Source organism: Pelophylax lessonae, assembly GCF_965119305.1.
Source record: "Pelophylax lessonae genome assembly, chromosome: 3".
NCBI classification, from domain to species: Eukaryota; Metazoa; Chordata; class Amphibia; order Anura; family Ranidae; genus Pelophylax; species Pelophylax lessonae.
Genome location: NC_138770.1, coordinates 40,909,525 through 40,928,765, shown reverse-complemented (window position 1 = coordinate 40,928,765; position 19,241 = coordinate 40,909,525). Strand labels below are relative to the sequence as shown.

The 19,241-nt window shown below is 46.3% G+C and overlaps 3 protein-coding genes across 3 annotated transcripts in view; 2 read left to right on the top strand and 1 right to left on the bottom strand.

Moving 5' to 3' along the window:
• Positions 1 to 19,241, top strand: part of LOC309550292 (uncharacterized protein) — a 979,642-nt gene that overhangs the window by 152,705 nt on the left and 807,696 nt on the right. The window contains 2 exon segments of the mRNA XM_082250695.1: positions 13,531 to 13,758; positions 13,850 to 14,000. Of these exon segments, the coding sequence (XP_082106821.1) occupies positions 13,531 to 13,758; positions 13,850 to 14,000 (379 nt within the window).
• The window catches only part of LOC309550683 (uncharacterized protein), a 3,164,715-nt gene that overhangs the window by 2,947,626 nt on the left and 197,848 nt on the right, over positions 1 to 19,241 (bottom strand). The window lies entirely within an intron of this gene.
• Positions 12,519 to 13,295, top strand: LOC309550023 (gastrula zinc finger protein XlCGF66.1-like; the record flags this gene model as incomplete). Its single annotated transcript, XM_082250495.1, has 3 exons — positions 12,519 to 12,755; positions 12,883 to 13,017; positions 13,104 to 13,295. Exons 1-3 carry the CDS (start codon positions 12,663 to 12,665, stop codon positions 13,293 to 13,295), a joined length of 420 nt encoding a protein of 139 aa, XP_082106621.1. The 5' UTR covers positions 12,519 to 12,662.

Sequence of the window (19,241 nt, the reverse complement as noted above, 5' to 3'; positions counted from 1 at the left end):
GACCTAAGCCAGATGGAATCTTGATTTAGGTGAACTAACCCTCTCATATAACAATTTATGTTTTTAATTTTTTCCAGGACAGGCCATCGAGGAGCCCTCAAAGGATCGTCTCAGTTTATCTCCAGGTTGTAAAATTGAAGATAAGGACATCACAAGAGATTGTGCGGGAGAAAAGACAATGAGCTCAGCTATTGCTGGAGGACTTCACTGTGTGGATAGACCATCAAATTCCACTGACTCTGAGCAACCTCATACTGTGAGGGATGGTGCCGGAATTCAGGGAAATGAGGAATTTTCTTGTCCTGATTGTCGGAAGAGTTTTAGTTCTAAATCAAGTCTTACTGTACATCAGAGATCGCACACGGGGGAGAAGCAGTGTTCCTGTCCTGAGTGCGGGAAATGTTTTTTATACAGTTCGAGCCTTGTTAGACATCAGAGATCTCATACAGGGGAGAAGCCGTATTCCTGCCCTGAATGCGGAAAGTTTTTTTCACAAAAATCTGCTATTGTTAAACATCAGAGATCTTACACTGGAGAGAAGCCATATTCTTGCCCCACATGCGGAAAATGTTTTTCAATGAAATCAGGCCTTGTTCCACATCAGAGATTGCACACAGGGGAGATGCCATATTCTTGCTCTGAGTGCGGGAAATGTTTTCTATACAGATCGGACCTTATTATACATCAGAGATCTCACACGGGTGAGAAGCCATTTTCCTGCCCCATATGTGGTAAATGCTTTTCATTGAAATCAGGCCTTGTACGACATCAGAGATTGCACACGGGGGAGATGCCATATTCTTGCTCTCAGTGCGGGAATTGTTTTTCATTGAAATCAAGTCTTGCTAGGCATCAGAAATCTCACACTGGGGAGAAGCCGTATTCCTGCCTCGAGTGCGAGAAAAGTTTTTTACAAAAATCAGACCTTGTTAAACATCAGAGATCTCACACAGGGGAGAAGCCGTATTCCTGCCCCACGTGCGGAAAATGTTTTACAGAGAAATCTAAACTTGTTATACATAGGAGATCTCACAGGTGTAAAAATGAGCGACATATTGCTGGTTTCAGTTCACAGGAGATTTCCTGAATTTCTCGTATTTTCTGAATGTTAATGCAAATCCCAGTGAAGTCAAAGGGAACAGAATCTTTAAAATCTGTTCAGGCAAATTTTAAAGGCGAATGGGCAAGGCATTGTCAAACAAAGGGGGAATAGAGAGCTGGGCATTGCCCTGGGGGATACCAAGATGTATGCCAGGAAGCTACAGACCAATCAGCCTAACATCAATAGTAAGTAAGTAAGGCATTTTAGGGAATAGTAAGGGACTCTATACAGAAATGTGTCTGTGATAAAGGTAGCATAAGTGACAACCAGCATGGGCTTCTTGTCAGACCGACTTGTTCTTCTATGAGTAAGTAAGTAAGAAATTGACAGGTGGAAGTCCAGTGCATGGAGTTTATCTAAATTTTGTACCTCATCAATGTTTAAGCTATAACAAAAGGTCTGTTAGAGTTGATTAAATTGTATGTACATGGACAGGAAACTGGTTACATGAACATGTCCAGAGAATAGTGATAAAGTCTTCACTGAATGGTGGGACCCTGTGTGATAGTCTTCACTGAATGGTGGGACCCTGGGTTCTGTCTTGGGGCCAATGTTATTCAGTTTATTTTTTAATGGTATAGAGGTTAGCATAACAGGATCAGTTTAGGGGTTTTCTGATGATACCTGGAGGAGCTCAGCTATGAGAATCAATTGCATGGGTTATAGTTATTCACTCTGGAGAAGAGGTGTCATTTATTCGGTTGTGCCACCGCTTCGTTTTACAAACTAGATGGTACTCCACCCCCGCTCGTTCCCTGCCCTCCCAGTGCGTGTGACCGGCGGCTCCGATGTCCGATCTCGCTCAGGAGAGGGAGAAAGACAGATGGCTGATGTAAACACAGCCGTCTGTCATTCTCCCTTAGATCATCACTGAGGCTATACGATCCTGCTATGTAGGATCGTATGTCTCTGTGATGATCTAACAAGCCACGCCCCCTGACAGTTAGAATCACACCCCTAGGAACACACTTAACCCCTTAATCACCAATAAAGTTAACCCCTTCCCTGCCATTGTCATTTTTACAGTAACAGTGCATATTTATAGCACTGATTACTGTAGTAATGTCACAGGTACCCCCAAAAGTGTCAAAAATGTCAGTCAAGGGTCCGATCTGTCCACCGCAATGTCGCAGTCCTGCAAATAAAATCGCAGATTGCCTCCATTACTAGTTTAAAAAAAACAATAAAAATGACATAAATCTTTCCCGTAGTTAGTAAACGCAATAACGTTTGCGCAAACCAATCAAAATATGCTTATAGTGATTTTTTTTTTACCAAACATATGTAGCAAAAAACGAATTGGCCTAAAACATTAAAAAATTTTGATTTTTACTTTTTTTTTTTTTTTTTGAGAATGTCATAAAAATGTGAAAAATATTGTTATTTTTTCAAAATTGTTGCTCTTTTTTTTATTTATAGCGCAAAAAGTAAAAATCGCAGAGGTGATCAAATACCACTAAAAGAAAGCTCTGTTTGTGGGAAAAGAGGACATCAATTTGATTTGGGTACAGTGATCTTTGAGCGGCCAAATCCTCCGGGGATTAAGTGGTTAATTCTACCACTTTACAAAACTGGTTTGCCCACATCTTGAGTATTTTGTCCTTTTCTGATTACCAGTCCTCATGAAGAATATCCTTGAACTAGAGAGAGTCCAGAGAAGGGCAACAAAACTAATATGGGTGCTGGAGGACCTCCGTTATGGGGACTGCGGAAGCAGAAAGTACAGGGGCGGACACAGGAGCTGGAACGGAGGGAGAGGGAGTAGTCACAATCTGCAGCTGATCCAGACGGGAGTAAAGTGCTTGCAGACACTGCATAATCTGTTCTTGATAAGCCTGCTGAACGTCAACTCTCTGCGCCAAACTCTGAAGTTGATCCAGTAGTGGCTGCCGTGTCTCCGAGGAGCTCATGGCTTGAGCAAACTGTCAGTGAGTCTGTGGTAGTGAGCCCTTATAGATCCCCAGCTCAGGATTCCCCAGGGCGCGGAGTCTAAGCCCCAGCCTGCTTCTTCACCAGGGCCCCTGATGTTGGGGATGGACTTGCAGCAGACTGGAACCAGGTCGCGGCCCCCAGGTAGGCCCAGCTGAGGATGTGGAGACCGCTGGCGTGTGCAGAGTAAACAGGAGACTATAAGGATATCCAAGAGACAAGCCAAGGTCAGGACAGGCAGCAGACGAACATAGACAGAGAAACGAAGCCGGATCGGTATACAGGAAATCGGATACAATAGCCAAGGGATACACGGATGGGAGCTCAGAGAACAGCGATGTTGCTCAAGCAAGGAGCAGTGCACTGAGCATGTGTATATATAGGGAAGCACACAGGGAGGTGACCCAGGAAGTAATAGACAGGAAAAGGATATAACCCACAGTGGAGCAGGCAACGCCCATAGGAGAACAGAGAAGCCAAACACCACATGTAAAGATAGCAGCAAGGAGGTAAGAGATACAAACAAACTACAGCCTAACTTGTGACACTGGGTGTCCTAGTAGATCACAGACTCAGCAATAGCTTACCATGCCAAGCTGCAGCAAGCAAAGCCAGCAGACTTTTAGCATGCATTTAAAAAGGGTATCTACTCAAGAGATAAAACTTTAATTCTACCACTTTACAAAACTGGTTTGCCAACATCTTGAGTATTTTTTCCTTTTCTGATTTCCAGTCCTTATGAAGAATATCCTTGAACTAGAGAGAGTCCAGAGAAGGGCAACAAAGCTAATATGGGTGCTGGAGGACCTCAGTTATGGGGAACGATTACAAATATTAAACTTATTCTCCCTGGAGAGGAGACATTTAGGAGGAGATATGATAGATATAAAAATCCTTTAACGGCTACTCTATAATTGTGAGGAAACTGTATATTGTAAAAGGGTGCAGGGGAAAAGAGGAAATAGGATTCCTCCCAGAGGGTCTGTCCGATGTTGGGAAAAAGTGAGAGAGGGGAAGGAGAAGAGGAAAGAGTAAGGTTAAGAAATGAAAAAAAAGAAGGGGGGGGGGGGGAGAAAATATGAGGAGAGGATGGTTGGTCCAAAGGATTCAATTCGTCTAGGTCCTAAGGGATTTAATATTTGTCAGTAAGTTGGTACTCGAGCCAATAAAGCCAGGTATTGCAAAACTTTGTGTTGGTTTTTCTGAAGAAATTTGTTGTCTCCCATGAACATAATGTCATTTATTCTGTCAAGCATTGTTTCACAGTAGATGGGTTAGACTGTCTCCTGAGTGCAGGTATGCATGCTCTGGCTGCATTAACAAGGTTAATCAAAACACAATTTTTGTATCTGTTAATTGGTAAGGTATTGTAGTGGAGGAGAAAAAAATTAGTAATCGGTACATTTTTAAAAGGTATTATGAACTTGGGACCAGAATTTGTCAAGCTTTGGGCATGCTAAGAACATGTGGACGATACCTTTGGGTAATATGTCAACTTCTCCAGCAGGAAGCTGGGTGTTTGGGAAGAATCAATTGAGTGTCTGGAGCATCCAGTACCACTTTGTTAGAATCTTGCACCCGTATTCATTGTATTTATTACTGATAGAGGATTTCATAGATACAAAATAAAATTTGCTTTCTATAGGAGGAAGATAGAATATGTCTAACTGACCTGATAGCAAGCATTCCCTTTCAAAGGGAGTTAGGGTCTGTTCAAATTAGGTGGCTGGGGGAAGAGAGGACAGAAAGCGTAGGAGCTGTCTATGACTCCAATGTCCCGAGGAGGCTAGGTTTGAGATTGTGACAAGTGTGTCCAAAGAGATCCATTCATGATTGAGGATGAAGTGCCGAGCAGTGCAGCCTCATCAGTGCCGACTCTTTACTGCCAATCAGTGCAGCTTTATCCATGCTCATCAGTGCCTCATTGGCGTACATCAGTGAAGAAAGTGGAAAATTTCCTAACAAATACTTACCATAATTTTCCTTTCCTGATGGACTCCATGGCAGCATATGTATGGGTAGCTCCGCCTCCTCTCCTACCCCATAGGATCCCAATGCCATAAATCTTTGCTTCAAGACAGGAGCCATGTTCCATGACTAGACAACAGATGGGACAGAACTCCTGCTGCCATTTAGTCCATCAGGAAAGGAAAATTACGGTAAGTATTTGATAGGAAATTTTCCGTTTTCCTGACAGACTCCATGGCAGCAAATGTATGGGAAATAACTAGCTTTACACACCCGCTGGTCAAACAGAGAAAGGTTTAATTTGCACCATCAACTGACAACATTTTTAAACCAAAGTTAATAGAGGACAAGGAAGCTGGTTCGACACAATAATGTGTCATAAAAGTATTGATCGAGGCCGCCTTGCAGATAACTTCAGGCGCCACATGCTGGGAGGCCGCCCAAGATGTAAAAATCCCTCTGGTGGAATGAGCAGTCACCGCCCCTGGAGGTGTCAAGCCCCTGGCTCTATAAGCCCACTGGATGGTCTGGACTATCCAAGATGCAATTGACCTTGAAGAGGCACGCTTGCTCTTGTTCTTTTCATAGAAGAGTACAAATAGATGATCGGACTGACAGAAAGGAGCAGGACTTCGCCCACATCCAGTGGATGAGCACTGAGATCGTCTGGAGATCTGCAGGTTGGCAGGATGAATTCCTAGTTGACAAGGAAAACTGACGACACCTTTGGGTTTTGAATTCAACATTGGGACAAATACTACTGAATCAGGAAAGAACGTTAGGAATGGTTCCTTGCATCCCAGAGCACTGATCTCTGACACCCGTTTGGCTGATGTGATAGCCACCAGAAAGGCCGTCTTCAGGAAGAGATTTTTGACAAATAGCGGATCTCTTTGCTCCAGATTGGTCAGCGAAAGAAAATCCAGGACCAACGGGAGGTCCCACTTGGGGAACCTGGGTTTCCTAGGAGGTCTAAGTCTAGTAGCCCCTCTGAAAAACTGGCGAACAAGGGGATGCTTGGCCAAGGAAGTACCTGTAAAGGCGGAGATAGCCGAGACCTGGACTCGGAGGGAGCTAACCATCAGAGGTAAATCTAGACCTGTCTGGAGGAAGTCGAGGACATCTTGGATTTTCGGGTTCGTGAAGGAGCTGGCCATATTGGCCACATAATCCGTGAAACTGGACCTGGACATGGATCTTGTTAGTACTGGGCCGTCTGGCATTTAATAGTGTAGAAACAGCTCCAGCTGGGCAACCTAGCTCCTCCAATCTTTCCCTCTCAAGGACGAAGACATCAGGTGCAGCTGCACTGGACAGGGATGTAACACGGGGCCCTGAGACAGAAGATCCGGCCTGTCGGGCAGAGGTACTGGGTCTTGAAGGCTCAACTGCAGCAGTAGGGGAAACCACGGCCTCTTCGGCCAGAATGGAATGACTGCCACAATCCCTACTTTCTCTGTCCTGAGTCTCTGCAGGAAGTTGAAGATGACCGAAACTGGGGCAAAGGCGTAAGCCATGGGGAATTCCCACCGGTCCGTCAGGGCATCTATTCCGCAAGCCTGGGAACAACGCCATCTCAAATAGAACCTCTTCAGTTTGACATTGCGTGGGGAAGCGAACAGGTCCACTTCTGGACGGATCCCCAGATAGATGACCCCATTGAAGACTTCAGGATAGAGGGACCATTCGTTGTTGTCCAGGTGAACCCTCGAGAGGAAATCTGCCTGGACGTTTTGGTCTCCAGGAAGGTAGACAGCTGTGAGGTCGGATAGATTCCGTTGAGCCCAAGACATCAAGGGTTTGACTTCTGCCAATAGGGAAGGGACTGCGCGTCCCCCCTTGTCTTTTTATACATGTGACTGCCGTAGTGTTGTCCAGTCTTAGGAGGACTGAAGCTCAGACTACTACGTGATGAAAGGCCTGAAGAGCGCAGAAGGCTGCCCGAAGCTCCAGGACATTCGAAACTACCCCGCGAGCAGGGAAGTCCCAACTGCCCTGGGCCACCTCCGACAGACAGTGCGCACCCCATCCTGAACTACTGGCATCTGATGTAATGACTGTCCAATGGCCCGGGACAATGGAATGGCAATTCAGGAGGTTTTTTTCCGCTGCAGCCACCAATGTAGACTCTCCCTCATGGAGGAGGTTATCCGGATCAGAAGATCTTGACTCCCTGGACTCCACTGTTGGAGAAAACCCATCTGAAAGGGGCACATTCTCCACTGTGGCCACCATGGTTCCAATGATCCTCAGGCACTGAGAGGCTCGTAGATAAGGGAATGCGGCGTCGGACGTATCCTGTCCCGGATTACCGGAATTGTCTCCGGGGGTAAGGAAATTGTACTTCTGGACGTGTTGAAAAGGGCCACCAGAAAGACTAAGGATTTTGTTGGCTCCAAATGCCTTTTCACCATATTCAGGAGCCATCCGAACTCTTGAAGAGTGGCAATAACTTGAGACCTATGTTCTCTGATCTGATCCAGATCTTGTGATAGCAGAAGCAGGTCGTCTAAGCAGTGGTAAAGCCGAATCCTCCTTGATCTTTTCAGGGCTACCACGGCCAGTACGCGTTTTGAAAGGACTGGAGGCGATGTTGTAAGCCCGAACGGGAGACATGTAAATTGAAGATGGAGCTGGTCCACAGCAAAGCGGAGAAACTTCTGCAACTCCCTTGCCACTGGCACGTGGAAATAGGTGTCCTTCAATTGACACCATCCAATCTCCTGACTGCACGACCAGGCGGATCGTGAAAAGCGTTTCCATCCTGAACTTTTCCTTTTTGATAAAGGAGTTTAAGTGTGTTAGGTCTATAACTGGTTCCCAGGAGCCCTTCTTCTTTAGGACCATAAATAGAGGGGAATAAAGACCCTGAAATTTCTCTTCGGCTGGAACCGGAAAAACTGCGCCGTGGGCGACCAGTGAGTCTACATACGAAAGAAGAGTTAACCTTTTTTCCTCTGATCGAGGGAGGGTTGTTGGAACAAACCGTAGAATAGGAAGGCTGTCGAAAGTCCAGACATGGCCTTGAGAGATGGTTCTGAGAGTCCAGCGATCTTTGATCGAGGCTGCACAGACGTGCGAGAACAGGAGTAAGCGGGCGCCTACCTGCGTCCGATTTTGTGGCCTTCCGGCCACCTGAGGAGGCCCCTTTTGAGAACTTCTGGCCCACTGATTGATTCAGTTTCCAGTTTTTCCTAAATTCACGCCCAGGCCTGTAGAGAAGCACTTCCCTGGCTCGGTCTGACCCTTGCTGGTGTTGAGTTCTTCTCCGGTCCAGCAACCGGCAATCCTGGGGGAGGAAACCTGACTTGCCGCCTGTGGCACGGGTGATGGCATTGTCCTGCTTGTTGCCAAATAGTGAAGAACCCTCGAAAGGAATTCTGCACCATGCCCGTTAAGAAGCAGGGTCGGCCAACCAGGGGCGCAGCCATAGAGCACGTTTGGCCTTTACAGACGACAGCATGACCCGAGCCGCTAGGTGAATAATATCAATAGAGGCCTCCCCCAGAAACGCAGATGCCAATCTGAGCTCCTGAATAGCGGAACCTCTGGCTAGCTCTTCGGAAACGCTTCTCAATGTGGCGTCCACATTGTCTGTCCATGCCTCCATGGCCTTGGACATCGTCGCTAGGACCAAGGCACGTTTACAGACCATACCAGCCAAGTGTATATCTTCCTGAGGTTCGTGTCAAATTGCCTATCCAGACCGTCTTTAAATGACACGGAGTCTTCCAGCGGCAAGGTGACATGCTTGACCAGTCTCATCAAGGCCGCATGAACCAAAGGAGCCGACTCAAGATGTTTTACCTTCTTGCTTTTGAAGGGATACATCCTTGAAATCTTGGATGAAAGGGAGTTCTTCCTTTCTACTCCACCCCATTCGTCTATAATTATTTCTCCCAGTTCCCCCAAGAACGGGAAATATAGATGCTCCTTCTTAAGATGTTTGAAGTATTTTCTTTGCTTCGCTGCTGTTTCTACTGGGTCTTCCCATTTCAATGTCTCCTTGACCGCTTTGACCAGTGGAGGCACCATAGCGAAGTCAAAACCCGTGCCCTGATCTTTCAGGTCATCCTAGCTGTCTGAGGAATCCTGTGAGTAGCGGCTCAGAGGGGAAGGGCCTGGCTCTGATTCTTCCCTTGGAAGGACACCTGGAGCCTCGGGCAACTGGCCGGAAGCACGACTCGGGTCCCAGTCCCTGAGGGACTCCTGGACTATCCGTCCGACCAAAGACTCAACTTGATCTCTACCTTACCTCTCTGACGGCCCGGGAATAGAAGATGTCGCGTAGAGACCTGCCCTCTGTATCACGGGACCCACGGCCCCAGCAGGAATTCTCCCTGGAATGGCCGTAATGGCGGGCTGGCTTAGGACTGGACAGACCGGAGTTATCCTCATGACGCCTGGACCTGGATCTGGACCTATGGCATCAGGATCTGGAAGAGGAGTGACAATGCTTAGGTGGTGACTGATTCCTGGGTCCATGTGCAGAGGAACAATAACCAGACCTAGAGGGTCTTTTTGGGAGAAAAAAGACAGAGAAAAGAAAAGAACACAATACAAGAAAAAACAGTCAGGGCTAAGGTAGACCATTCAGCAGACAGGTAAGGGTTAAAGGAACTAGCCACTGGCCACCAGGGGGCGGTGAAGAATGAATTGCGGCTTCAGTGAATAGCCTGCAATGGGGAGAGAGTGAGTCCAGTAACATACAGCTCCCCCCCTCTCCTCACTGTATTGCCCATGTCCACCTGCTCAATAGCTGGGATTGCTGGACTACCACAAACATGAAGAACCATCACATCCTCACACTAACACGCCATCAGGCCGACAGGAACTTGTCCCACGGGGAAAAGCATTGAAAACTGTAGGAGGAGGACAAAACAGGAACACGGCTCCTGTCTTGGAGCAAAGATTTATGGGAGTGGGGTCCTATGGGGTAGGAGAGGAGGCGAAGCTACCCATACGTATGCTGTTATGGAGTCTGTCAGGAAAAATTACTTATTTGCAAGTAAGTAAAAAAAAGATTTTTTTTTCAAAATTTATTGTAATTTTTTTGTTTTTAAAAAAAAAATAAAAAAAAACCCCCATCGTGATTACGTACCATCAAAATTAAGCTCTATCTGTACCATAAAAAATGCATAAAAATGAATTCGTGTACAGTGTTGCATGAGTATTTATCATTCAAAGTGTGACTGCTGAGAGATGAAAATTAGCCTGGGCTAACCTTTCTTTACAGTCTTCCAGACAGACTCTCACCAGCCCCCCCAGCTGACTCTGTCTTCAGGGAGAACTGGCTACATGTGGCCAGTGCTGTTGCAAAGATTTTTGACACCCTAGGCGAAACCTCATTTTGATGCCCCCCCCCCCCTTGGCTGAGTGGCAGCGGGATGGTATGGGTGGCAGCTGTGGTGGGGGGGCATGGGATCAGTGGCAGCACTGGTGGTGATGGGATGAGATAGGATGAGTGGCAGCTGTGGTGGTGGAGGGATGGGATCAGTGACAGCAGTGGTGGGGGGATGGGGCAGTGGCGGTGGGGGATGGGGTGAGTGGCAGTGGTGATGGGATGGGATGAGTGGCAGAGGTGGTGGGATGGGAAGAGTGGCAGTGGGGGTGGTGGGATGGGATGAGTGGCAGTGGTGGTGGTGGGATGGAAGGGGATGAGTGGCAGCCGTGGTGGGATGGGAATAGTGGCATCGGTGGTGAGGGGATGGTATGAGTGGCAGTTGTGGTGGTGGGACAGGATGAGTGGCAGTGGTGGTAGGATAGGACAGGATGAGTGGCAGCGGTGGTGGGATGGGACGGCATGGGTGGCAGTGGTGGTAGGTTGGGATGAGTGGCAGTGGGATGGGATGAGTGGCAGTCGTGGTGGTGGGACGGGATGAGTGGCAGCAGTGGTGGTGGGACGGGATGAGTGGCAGCAGTGGTAGGATGGGACAGGATGAGTGGCAGCGGTGGTGGGATGGGACGGGATGGGTGGCAGTGGTGGTAGGTTGGGATGAATGGCAGGGGGATGAGATGAGTGGCGATGGGATGGGATGAGTGGCAGTGGGATGGGATGAGTGGTGGTGGTGGGATGATATGAGTGGTGATGATTACTGTATATACCAGACTAGTATATTTTCTCTGCATTCCTACCACCATCTTGTCTCTCTTCTCCTCTGCTTAGTTCATCCATGTGTGCTTCAGTTTGTTTTTTCTTTGTACCCACTACCCCAGCGCTGCAATAAGATCTCACCTGTTCTTGGTTGCAGCCTATCAAGGTGAGTCAGAGGACCACAACCTGGACACCGCCTGCAGCGCAACATCACCTCTAGGAGTTCTGGTGCAGACCAGACGGTATCTTAGATTCTAAGTCCTTTTCAGGGCTTTCACTTTGCCAAGCAAGAAACCCACTGAGTACACCCTGTCCAGCTACATGAAGTCCTGGGCAGCCACTCTTCTTCTAGTTTGAGTGGGTTTCCTAATCCATGACATCATTGTTGGTGTCAGTGGGATAAAATAAGCCCCATTATTGGTGTCAGTGGGATGAAAAAAGATGCATCATTAGTGTCAGTGGGATATAATAGGTCCGATAGTTGCTGCCAGTGAGACAAAATAAGTCCCATTGTTGGTGTCAGTGGGATAAAATAAGTCCCATTATTGGTGTCAGTGGGATAAAATAACCCCCGTTTTTGGTATCAGAAAAAATCGGAGCCCAGCATTGGTGGTCAGTGGTGATACTTACCTGATCACACACTACTGCTGCATCTCTGTTGATGTCGGAGTTATTCTTTCACTGTCAGAAAGGAGATGACTGCTCCCAACAGTCTGCTATAATTGCAGTGTCTGGTGATGGAACCCCGAGAGTGTTCCAGCAGTCATCACCTCACTGCCACTCTGTACAGAGTCCTGGAACCTGAGGGATGAAGACACAATTGGGTTGTAGGGGAGCCAAAATCTCAGGACTGTCCTGCAAATCTTTCTCAGGCTGTAGTTCCTCTGAGCTCCACAAGATGGTGATGTCACATATTCTGAGACCTGAAGTCTCTATGGAATGCAGAAAGGAAGTGATGTCAGGCATAAATAGGAAGTTCCAGGTGAGAGGTGAGTGAGGAGGAAGTAGAGAGGAGACATTGCTGGAAGTGGCAGCAGATGAGGTAATAAGATCTTATTTTCTATTTAAACCCAGTAACTCCCTCCGTCATGTCCGTCCTCTTCCTCCATAGTCACTGTGATGTCTTTTATCTCCAGCAGATGATGATACACACATATATAGTGTGGAAACCTAGATTAACCCCTTCAGGGGCAGAACATTTCCCCACTTACGGAGCCGGAACATTCTCTTCATTTCGGAGATGTGTCACCTTCTCACCTTAGCAGTCTTTTGTAACGAGGGATGAGATTCAGATTCGGGTTGTACTGAATTTGGACTTGATTTCCAGGATTTGAACCTTGGTTGAATTTGTAGATGATTAATTTTGGTGCTCATCCAGCTAGCGAGGACAGGAAATATCTGTCTGCCAATCGACAGCAATTTACAAATACAGACAATAGAGGGAAGCAGCTCCCTACACATGTGCCAGTTCCCGTTGGGTGCAGCCTACCTATTAACCCCTTACATCCCCATCCTAATATTGTACAACCAATACAGTCCATATAATTCTTTGTCTACAGAGAAACCTGCATGATTACATTGAGGATGGAGGAGGACCGGAGTCACATGACTGAATGGATACTAAACCTCACCCTGGAGATCATCTACCTGCTGACCGGAGAGGTGAGGAGGATTCTGGGAGGTCACATGACATCACTCTTATCTCTATTAATAAAACACAGACCTGACCAGAGAGGTGAGGAGGATTCTGGGATTCTAACATGATATTCATATTGGTTCTTCAATACAGAGATTTCCTCTTCTGAGGTCAGGTAATCATATGACCATCACAGTGCCTCCATGTGACTCCCTAAAACCTAAGAGACACAACATGCAGAAGATTGTAGAAGTCACCAAGAAGATGATGGAGCTGCTGACTGAAGAGGTGAGCGGTGCTGGGAATTCTGGGACATTATCCAGTAACAGACAAGGGATGTGTCTGGATGGTGACTGTATCATTGTGTGTGTCAGGTTCCTATAAGGTGTCAGGATGTCACTGTCTATTTCTCCATGGAGGAGTGGGAGTATTTAGAAGGACACAAGGATCTCTACAAGGACGTCATGATGGAGAATCAGCCGCTCCTCACATCACCGGGTAAGAGGAGACTTTATTGTAAAGGAGAGAGCAGTACGGAGGGTCCACCTAGATCCCCCATCATCTGATAAACACATAGAAACAATGTATTCAGTCAGTGTGTGTGTTTCTTACAGATGGATCCAGTAATGGGAACCCACCTGAGAGATGTCCCCGTCCTCTGTATTCCGGGGATTCCACACAGGAAGGTCACACCATCCCTCACTATCGTCAGGTAGATGAGGAACAATCACTGATAGTATCATTAGGATCTGTACATTATCTGCATTGTTACAATTCATTTCATTTTTATTTTATTTTTAGAGTGGAAACCTGAGAGATTCTAAAGTTGATTTTAAAGAAGAGATAAAAGAGGAGGATGATGGGGATGGGGTGACAGAGAAATCAGAGTTTCTAAAGGAATACAAAGATCTGTACCAGGACACCATGGTGGAGTCATCCAGCTGCAGAAACCCACCAGAGAGATGTCCCCGTCCTCTGTATTCCCAGGATTCCACACAGGAAGGTCACACCATCCCTCACCATCATCAGGTAGAATATTAATAATTATTGGTAGTTCTGATTTATACTATGTAGAAGTTTACAGAATGTTTGTTAAAATTAATGATTCATATATATTCAGAGTGGAAACCTCAGGGATTGTAATATTGTTGTTAAAGAAGAGTATAAAAAGGAGGATGAGGAGTATGGAGTGATGGAGGAGTTTTCAGAAGGACACAAGGATCTCTACAAGGACGTCATGATGGAGAATCAGCCGTCCCTCACATCACCGGGTAAGAGGAGACTTTATTGTAAAGGAGAGAGCAGTACGGAGGATCCACCTAGATCCCCCATCATCTGATAAACACATAGAAACAATGTATTCAGTCAGTGTGTGTGTTTCCTACAGATGGATCCAGTAATGGGAACCCAGCAGAGAGATGTCCCCGTCCTCTGTATTCCCGGGATTCCACACAGGAAGGTCACACCATCCCTCACCATCATCAGGTGGGTGGAGTTGAGGGTTGGGAACATAAAGTGATTGAACACTCTGACATGTGGAGACGATGTGTGGACTCTACAGATGATATTTTCTATGTGATCTCACATCATAAATACTTCTATATTATTGATGTTATTTTCTGCCATTTTGTTGGTTTAGGTTGAAGATCTGATGAACATGAAAGTGGAGGGTGAAGTAGAAGAGACGTATGTGAGGGATGATCAGCAATATACGGAGGAGGCTGGAATGATGAGGACATTGAAAGAGGAGGACACTTCTACAGAGATCAGCACAGGTGACCCATAATATATTCTTCTGTTATCTGTGCTCTGTCACTGCACAGTGATTGGTCAAGTGTAATGCCTCGTACACACGCAACGATTATCGGCCGACCGATCGGCCATCTTTTGTCCAGTGTTGTTGTGTTGGTTGGAATGTGCCTAGACTGCACACAAATTTTCTCGGCCAACAAAAACCAACTTCAGAAGTGATGTCATGTGCTGGTTTACTTTCCGTGTGTTTTTTCTTCTCTCAGCATGCCCAGTCTTGCTCATCCGATTTTTGTCTGCCGAAATCTGTACTGACTGACGGAAAATCGGCCGACGGCCAACAAAATTTTTATAGCCTGCACACCAGATTTTGTTCGGCCGAAAAGTCAGAGTCGGTTGTCGAAAGCATCATACTAAAGCCTCGTACACACGCATCGATAGTTGGCCGTGAATTTTCGGCCAACGTCCGATCGGCCGATTTTCGGCTTGTTAGTATGATGCTTTCGACAACCGACTCCGACTTTTCGGCCAAACAAAATCTGGTGTGCAGGCTATAAAATTTTTGTTGGCCGTCGGCCGATTTTCCGTCAGTCAGTACAGATTTCGGCAGACAAAAATCTGATGAGCAAGACTGGGCATGCTCAGAGAAGAAAAAACACACGGAAAGTAAACCAGCACATGACATCACTTCTGAAGTTGTTTTTTGTTGGCCGAGAAAATTTGTGTGCAGTCTAGAGCACATTCCAACCAACACAACAACACTGGACAAAAGACGGCTGATCGGTCAGCCGATAATCGTTGTGTGTGTACGAGGCATTACAAGCCGCAAATCGGCCGATTGGACGTTTGGCCGAAAATTCACGGCCAACTATCGATGCGTGTGTACGAGGCATAACTTTCAAGCCTGCAGGGACGCTGCCCTTCCAAGCAGCCCAGCTGAAATTCTGTCTGCGGGAAAGGAAGTGATCTCTGATGCTGCACATCCGTGTGCTCCTATGGATGTGTGGTATCAGGAATCAACTTCTTTCCCTCCCATGAGCCATTGTAGGAGCCAGGATGGGCTCCATTCCTTTACCAGCACTCTTAGTAGCAGATGGGGAGGAACTTGCACACACACCCCACATCTACTGAGCCTGAGCGGCACATGGAAATACCTTGGGTAACAGTGAAATTCTGCCTGTGTTCACCGAGGTTCCAGCTTTTGCTGAGCTGGGGGGCTACCACAATAACACTCATTTTTTTTTCTTTCTTCTGTTGATTCCCTCTTCTTCGAGCTGACTTATAGCTAAATTTTACCATAAAATCCTATTTACAGTCTTTCAGGGATGAAAAGTAGATAGAAACCTAAAAACTGAAATGCTTATTTAGGGTAGAAATATTGCTGCCAGCTTCCTCCGGTGATTGTGTTCTTTCCAATGGCATTTATGTGTAGCACAATTCCTGGCAAAGGTGCTGGATGTGGGTCCCCCTGGGTTACCGCTAGCAACAAAAGTACCTTTTAGACATGTTTCTCCAAGTGTGAGCAATGAGACAAGAACCAGTCCAGTTCCTTTGGTTTTTAGGGTTTATTTAGGAACTGGGATGGGAGAAGGGATGAGTGGGATACTCCGTCAACTGAACTGTGCACAATTAGACATGGACTCTAGAAAAGGCTGCTTGATGCTGGCTGGATGCCTGTTAACGCTTACTTGATACTGTGACTTTGCCTTTTAAGCTCCCTGAGGTACTCCTTCCTGAGGTAGCTGACTGTAAACTTTAACTGCACTGCTGAACACTTCAGGGCCCACATTGGAGCCCCCTTTATTCCCCTATCTTCAGGGCTTTAATACTTGGCACCCCCTTTCACTGCCACAACTACTGGTTAGCTGGCTCCTGGATCCCCTTGACCATCTGGAGTGGTCTCCTCTTAGGCAGACTCCTTGGCAGATCTTGAGTACTTATGATACTGTTTTTCCTGAAGATCTCTGCCCAACAGCTCCACTCGGTCAGCACACTCTGGATCCTTTCTGCAGCTCAGCTCAACCTCCGGTCCCTAGGCCAACTGCCTGGACCACCTTCACACTTTTCAGGAGAGGAACAGCCGTCACCTCCTCCTGGGACTGATGCTCCAGCCAAAAGACACTCTGTCACGTTGCTCCCTCAGGATTGTTTTCCAATCCCAGGGTGCATTGCGGCAAACCCCGCCCACTGGGACAGTCATAAACCCTGATGTGCTATTGGCTAGGTTTCCTCCACTGTAATGTATAGAGAGAAATAGCCGCACTCCAACTTGAAGGTGAAAAATATAAAATCTGTTTTATTCGTATCCAAAAGATAAAATCAATTCAAAGTGTATCCATAATACAGTCAGAGACAAGAGATGAACGCACAGTAGTTGACGCGTTTCACGGATAAACGGCCGCTTAGGCGTAACCATGGTGAAACGCGTCAACTACTATGCGTTCATCTCTTGTCTCTGACTGTATTATGGATACACTTTGAATTGATTTTATCTTTTGGATACGAATAAAACAGATTTTATATTTTTCACCTTCAAATTGGAGTGCGGCTATTTCTCTCTATACATTACAGTTGCCTGGACTGCGGATCCTTGCTGCACCTTATTTTGATGGTTGGGATTGCCTTATCACTGGAGCGGTTCTTTTTCCCTTTCTGCTGATCTGTGACTAGGTTTCCTCCACAACAAGGTCCCTCATTGGATACAGTTGGGAGACTCCCCAGACTCAACAGACACACCTGGAAACGTGACAATTCAGGCCCTCCTGATAAGCAGACAGGGCCACATATGCGTTTACCTAGCACCTACCTAGGAAGGTGCTACAAATGCATTGAAGTACCTCTTTAGGCTCAGTCTGTCTGCACAGTACGGTCACCTGCTGACTTGGCACCATCCACAGGCTGCTTAACTCTTTAATAAGACACAGAAATTGAATCTAATATTACTTCAGCAAATTGCACTACAGAGGATGTTTTTCCAGTCTTTTCAAGTGTTAAAAGACTTTAAACGCAAATGCCAGGAGCCTAGCTAATAAAATGGCTGAGCTGGAACTGTTAGTACATGAGGAGGACATAGAGACCTTGCTGGAATAACAGAAACTTGGTTTGACCCCTCACACGACTGGCTGACCACTATCGAAGGGTATTCTGTGTATCGGAAGGACAGGGAAGGAAAAAGAGGGGGAGGGGTATGGCTCTGTCAAGAATGATGTAAAGCCGGTAGAGAGGAGTGTTATTATGGAAGGGATGAGTACGGAATTAGAATCAGTGTGGGTAGAACTGCATAGAGAAGAAGTAAAGGGGAAAGTAATTGTGGGGGTTTGTTATAGGCCACCCAACCAAAGGGAGGAGGTAGAGCTGGAATTTTTTCACTGTTGGGTAACGTGGCAAAGCTGGGATCAGTCATCATATCCTGACATTGACTGGGAGGAGGGGACTGCACACTCACTAAAGGCCCGTCTCATCAGGAAATCCTTACAGGACAACTACATGTCTCAGTTGGTGGATTCTCCTACTAGAAAGAATGCAGTGCTGGATCTATTAATTACTAATGACCCAGACCTAATCTCAGATGTAGGAGTCCGGGACAACTTGGGTTTTAGCGATCACAGGATGATCACATTTGGCGTAAATAACAATATAGCAATTCCCCAAACTGTGCTCTATGATAGAGAAAATAAACTGGGACCAAACCCTAGTAACGCTGACCACAGAGGAAAAATGGGAATGCTTTAGGAACATATTAAACAAAAGCATCTCGCAGTGCATTCCTATGGGAAACAAATTTAGAAGAGCCAAGGCTAAACCAGGGTGGGTAAACCGTAATGTAAATTAACGCATGTAGGGAAAAAAAATGGCCTTCAAGAAATATAAATCAGAGGGCACAGTATAGGCTTTCGAGCAATACAAGGAGGCAAATAAGAAATTTAAATACGAAAATCAAAATGGCTAAATTCAACTTTGAGAGACAAATAGCGGAGGATAGTAAAAAGAAATTCTTTAAATATATCAACAGCAAGAAAACAAGGTCAGAGCATGTTGCACACATAATTAACGATGATGGGAGGATGGTTACAGAGGACACAGAGAAGGCAACCGTGCTTAATGCTTTCTTCTCTTCAGTCTTTGCACAAGAAAAGAGGGGTACACTGACCATGACTGTATGGTTAGCAGAACATCACAGGATATGCTACTATGGCTAACAGAGGGTGAAATCAGGGAAAGGCTGGACAAAATTAACACAAATAAATCACCAGGCCCGGATGGCGTACATCCAAAAGTAATCAAAGAACTCAGTAAGGTTATATCTAGACCACTGTTCCTGATCTTTGCAGATAGTATTTTGACAGGAACTGTACCAGGTGACTGGAGGAAAGCTAACGTGACGCCAATATTCAAGAAAGGGCAGAGGCATGTCCCGGGAAATTATAGGCTGGTCAGCCTGACGTCAATCGTATGTAAACTTCTGGAGGGGATGATAAGGGACTATAGGCCACCTAAACAAGGGGAGGAGGTAGAGCTGGAATTTTTAGCACTGTTGGGTAAAGTGGCAAAGCTAGGATCTGTCATCATATTGGGGGACTTCAATTATCCCGACAATGACTGGGGAGAGGGGACTACACACTCACAGAAGGCCCGTCTATTCACGGAAACCTTACAGGACAACTACATGTCACAGTTGGTGGACTCTCCGACTAGAGAAAATGCAGTCCTGGATCTATTGATCACTAATGACCCAGACATAATCTCGGAGGTAGGAGTCCAGG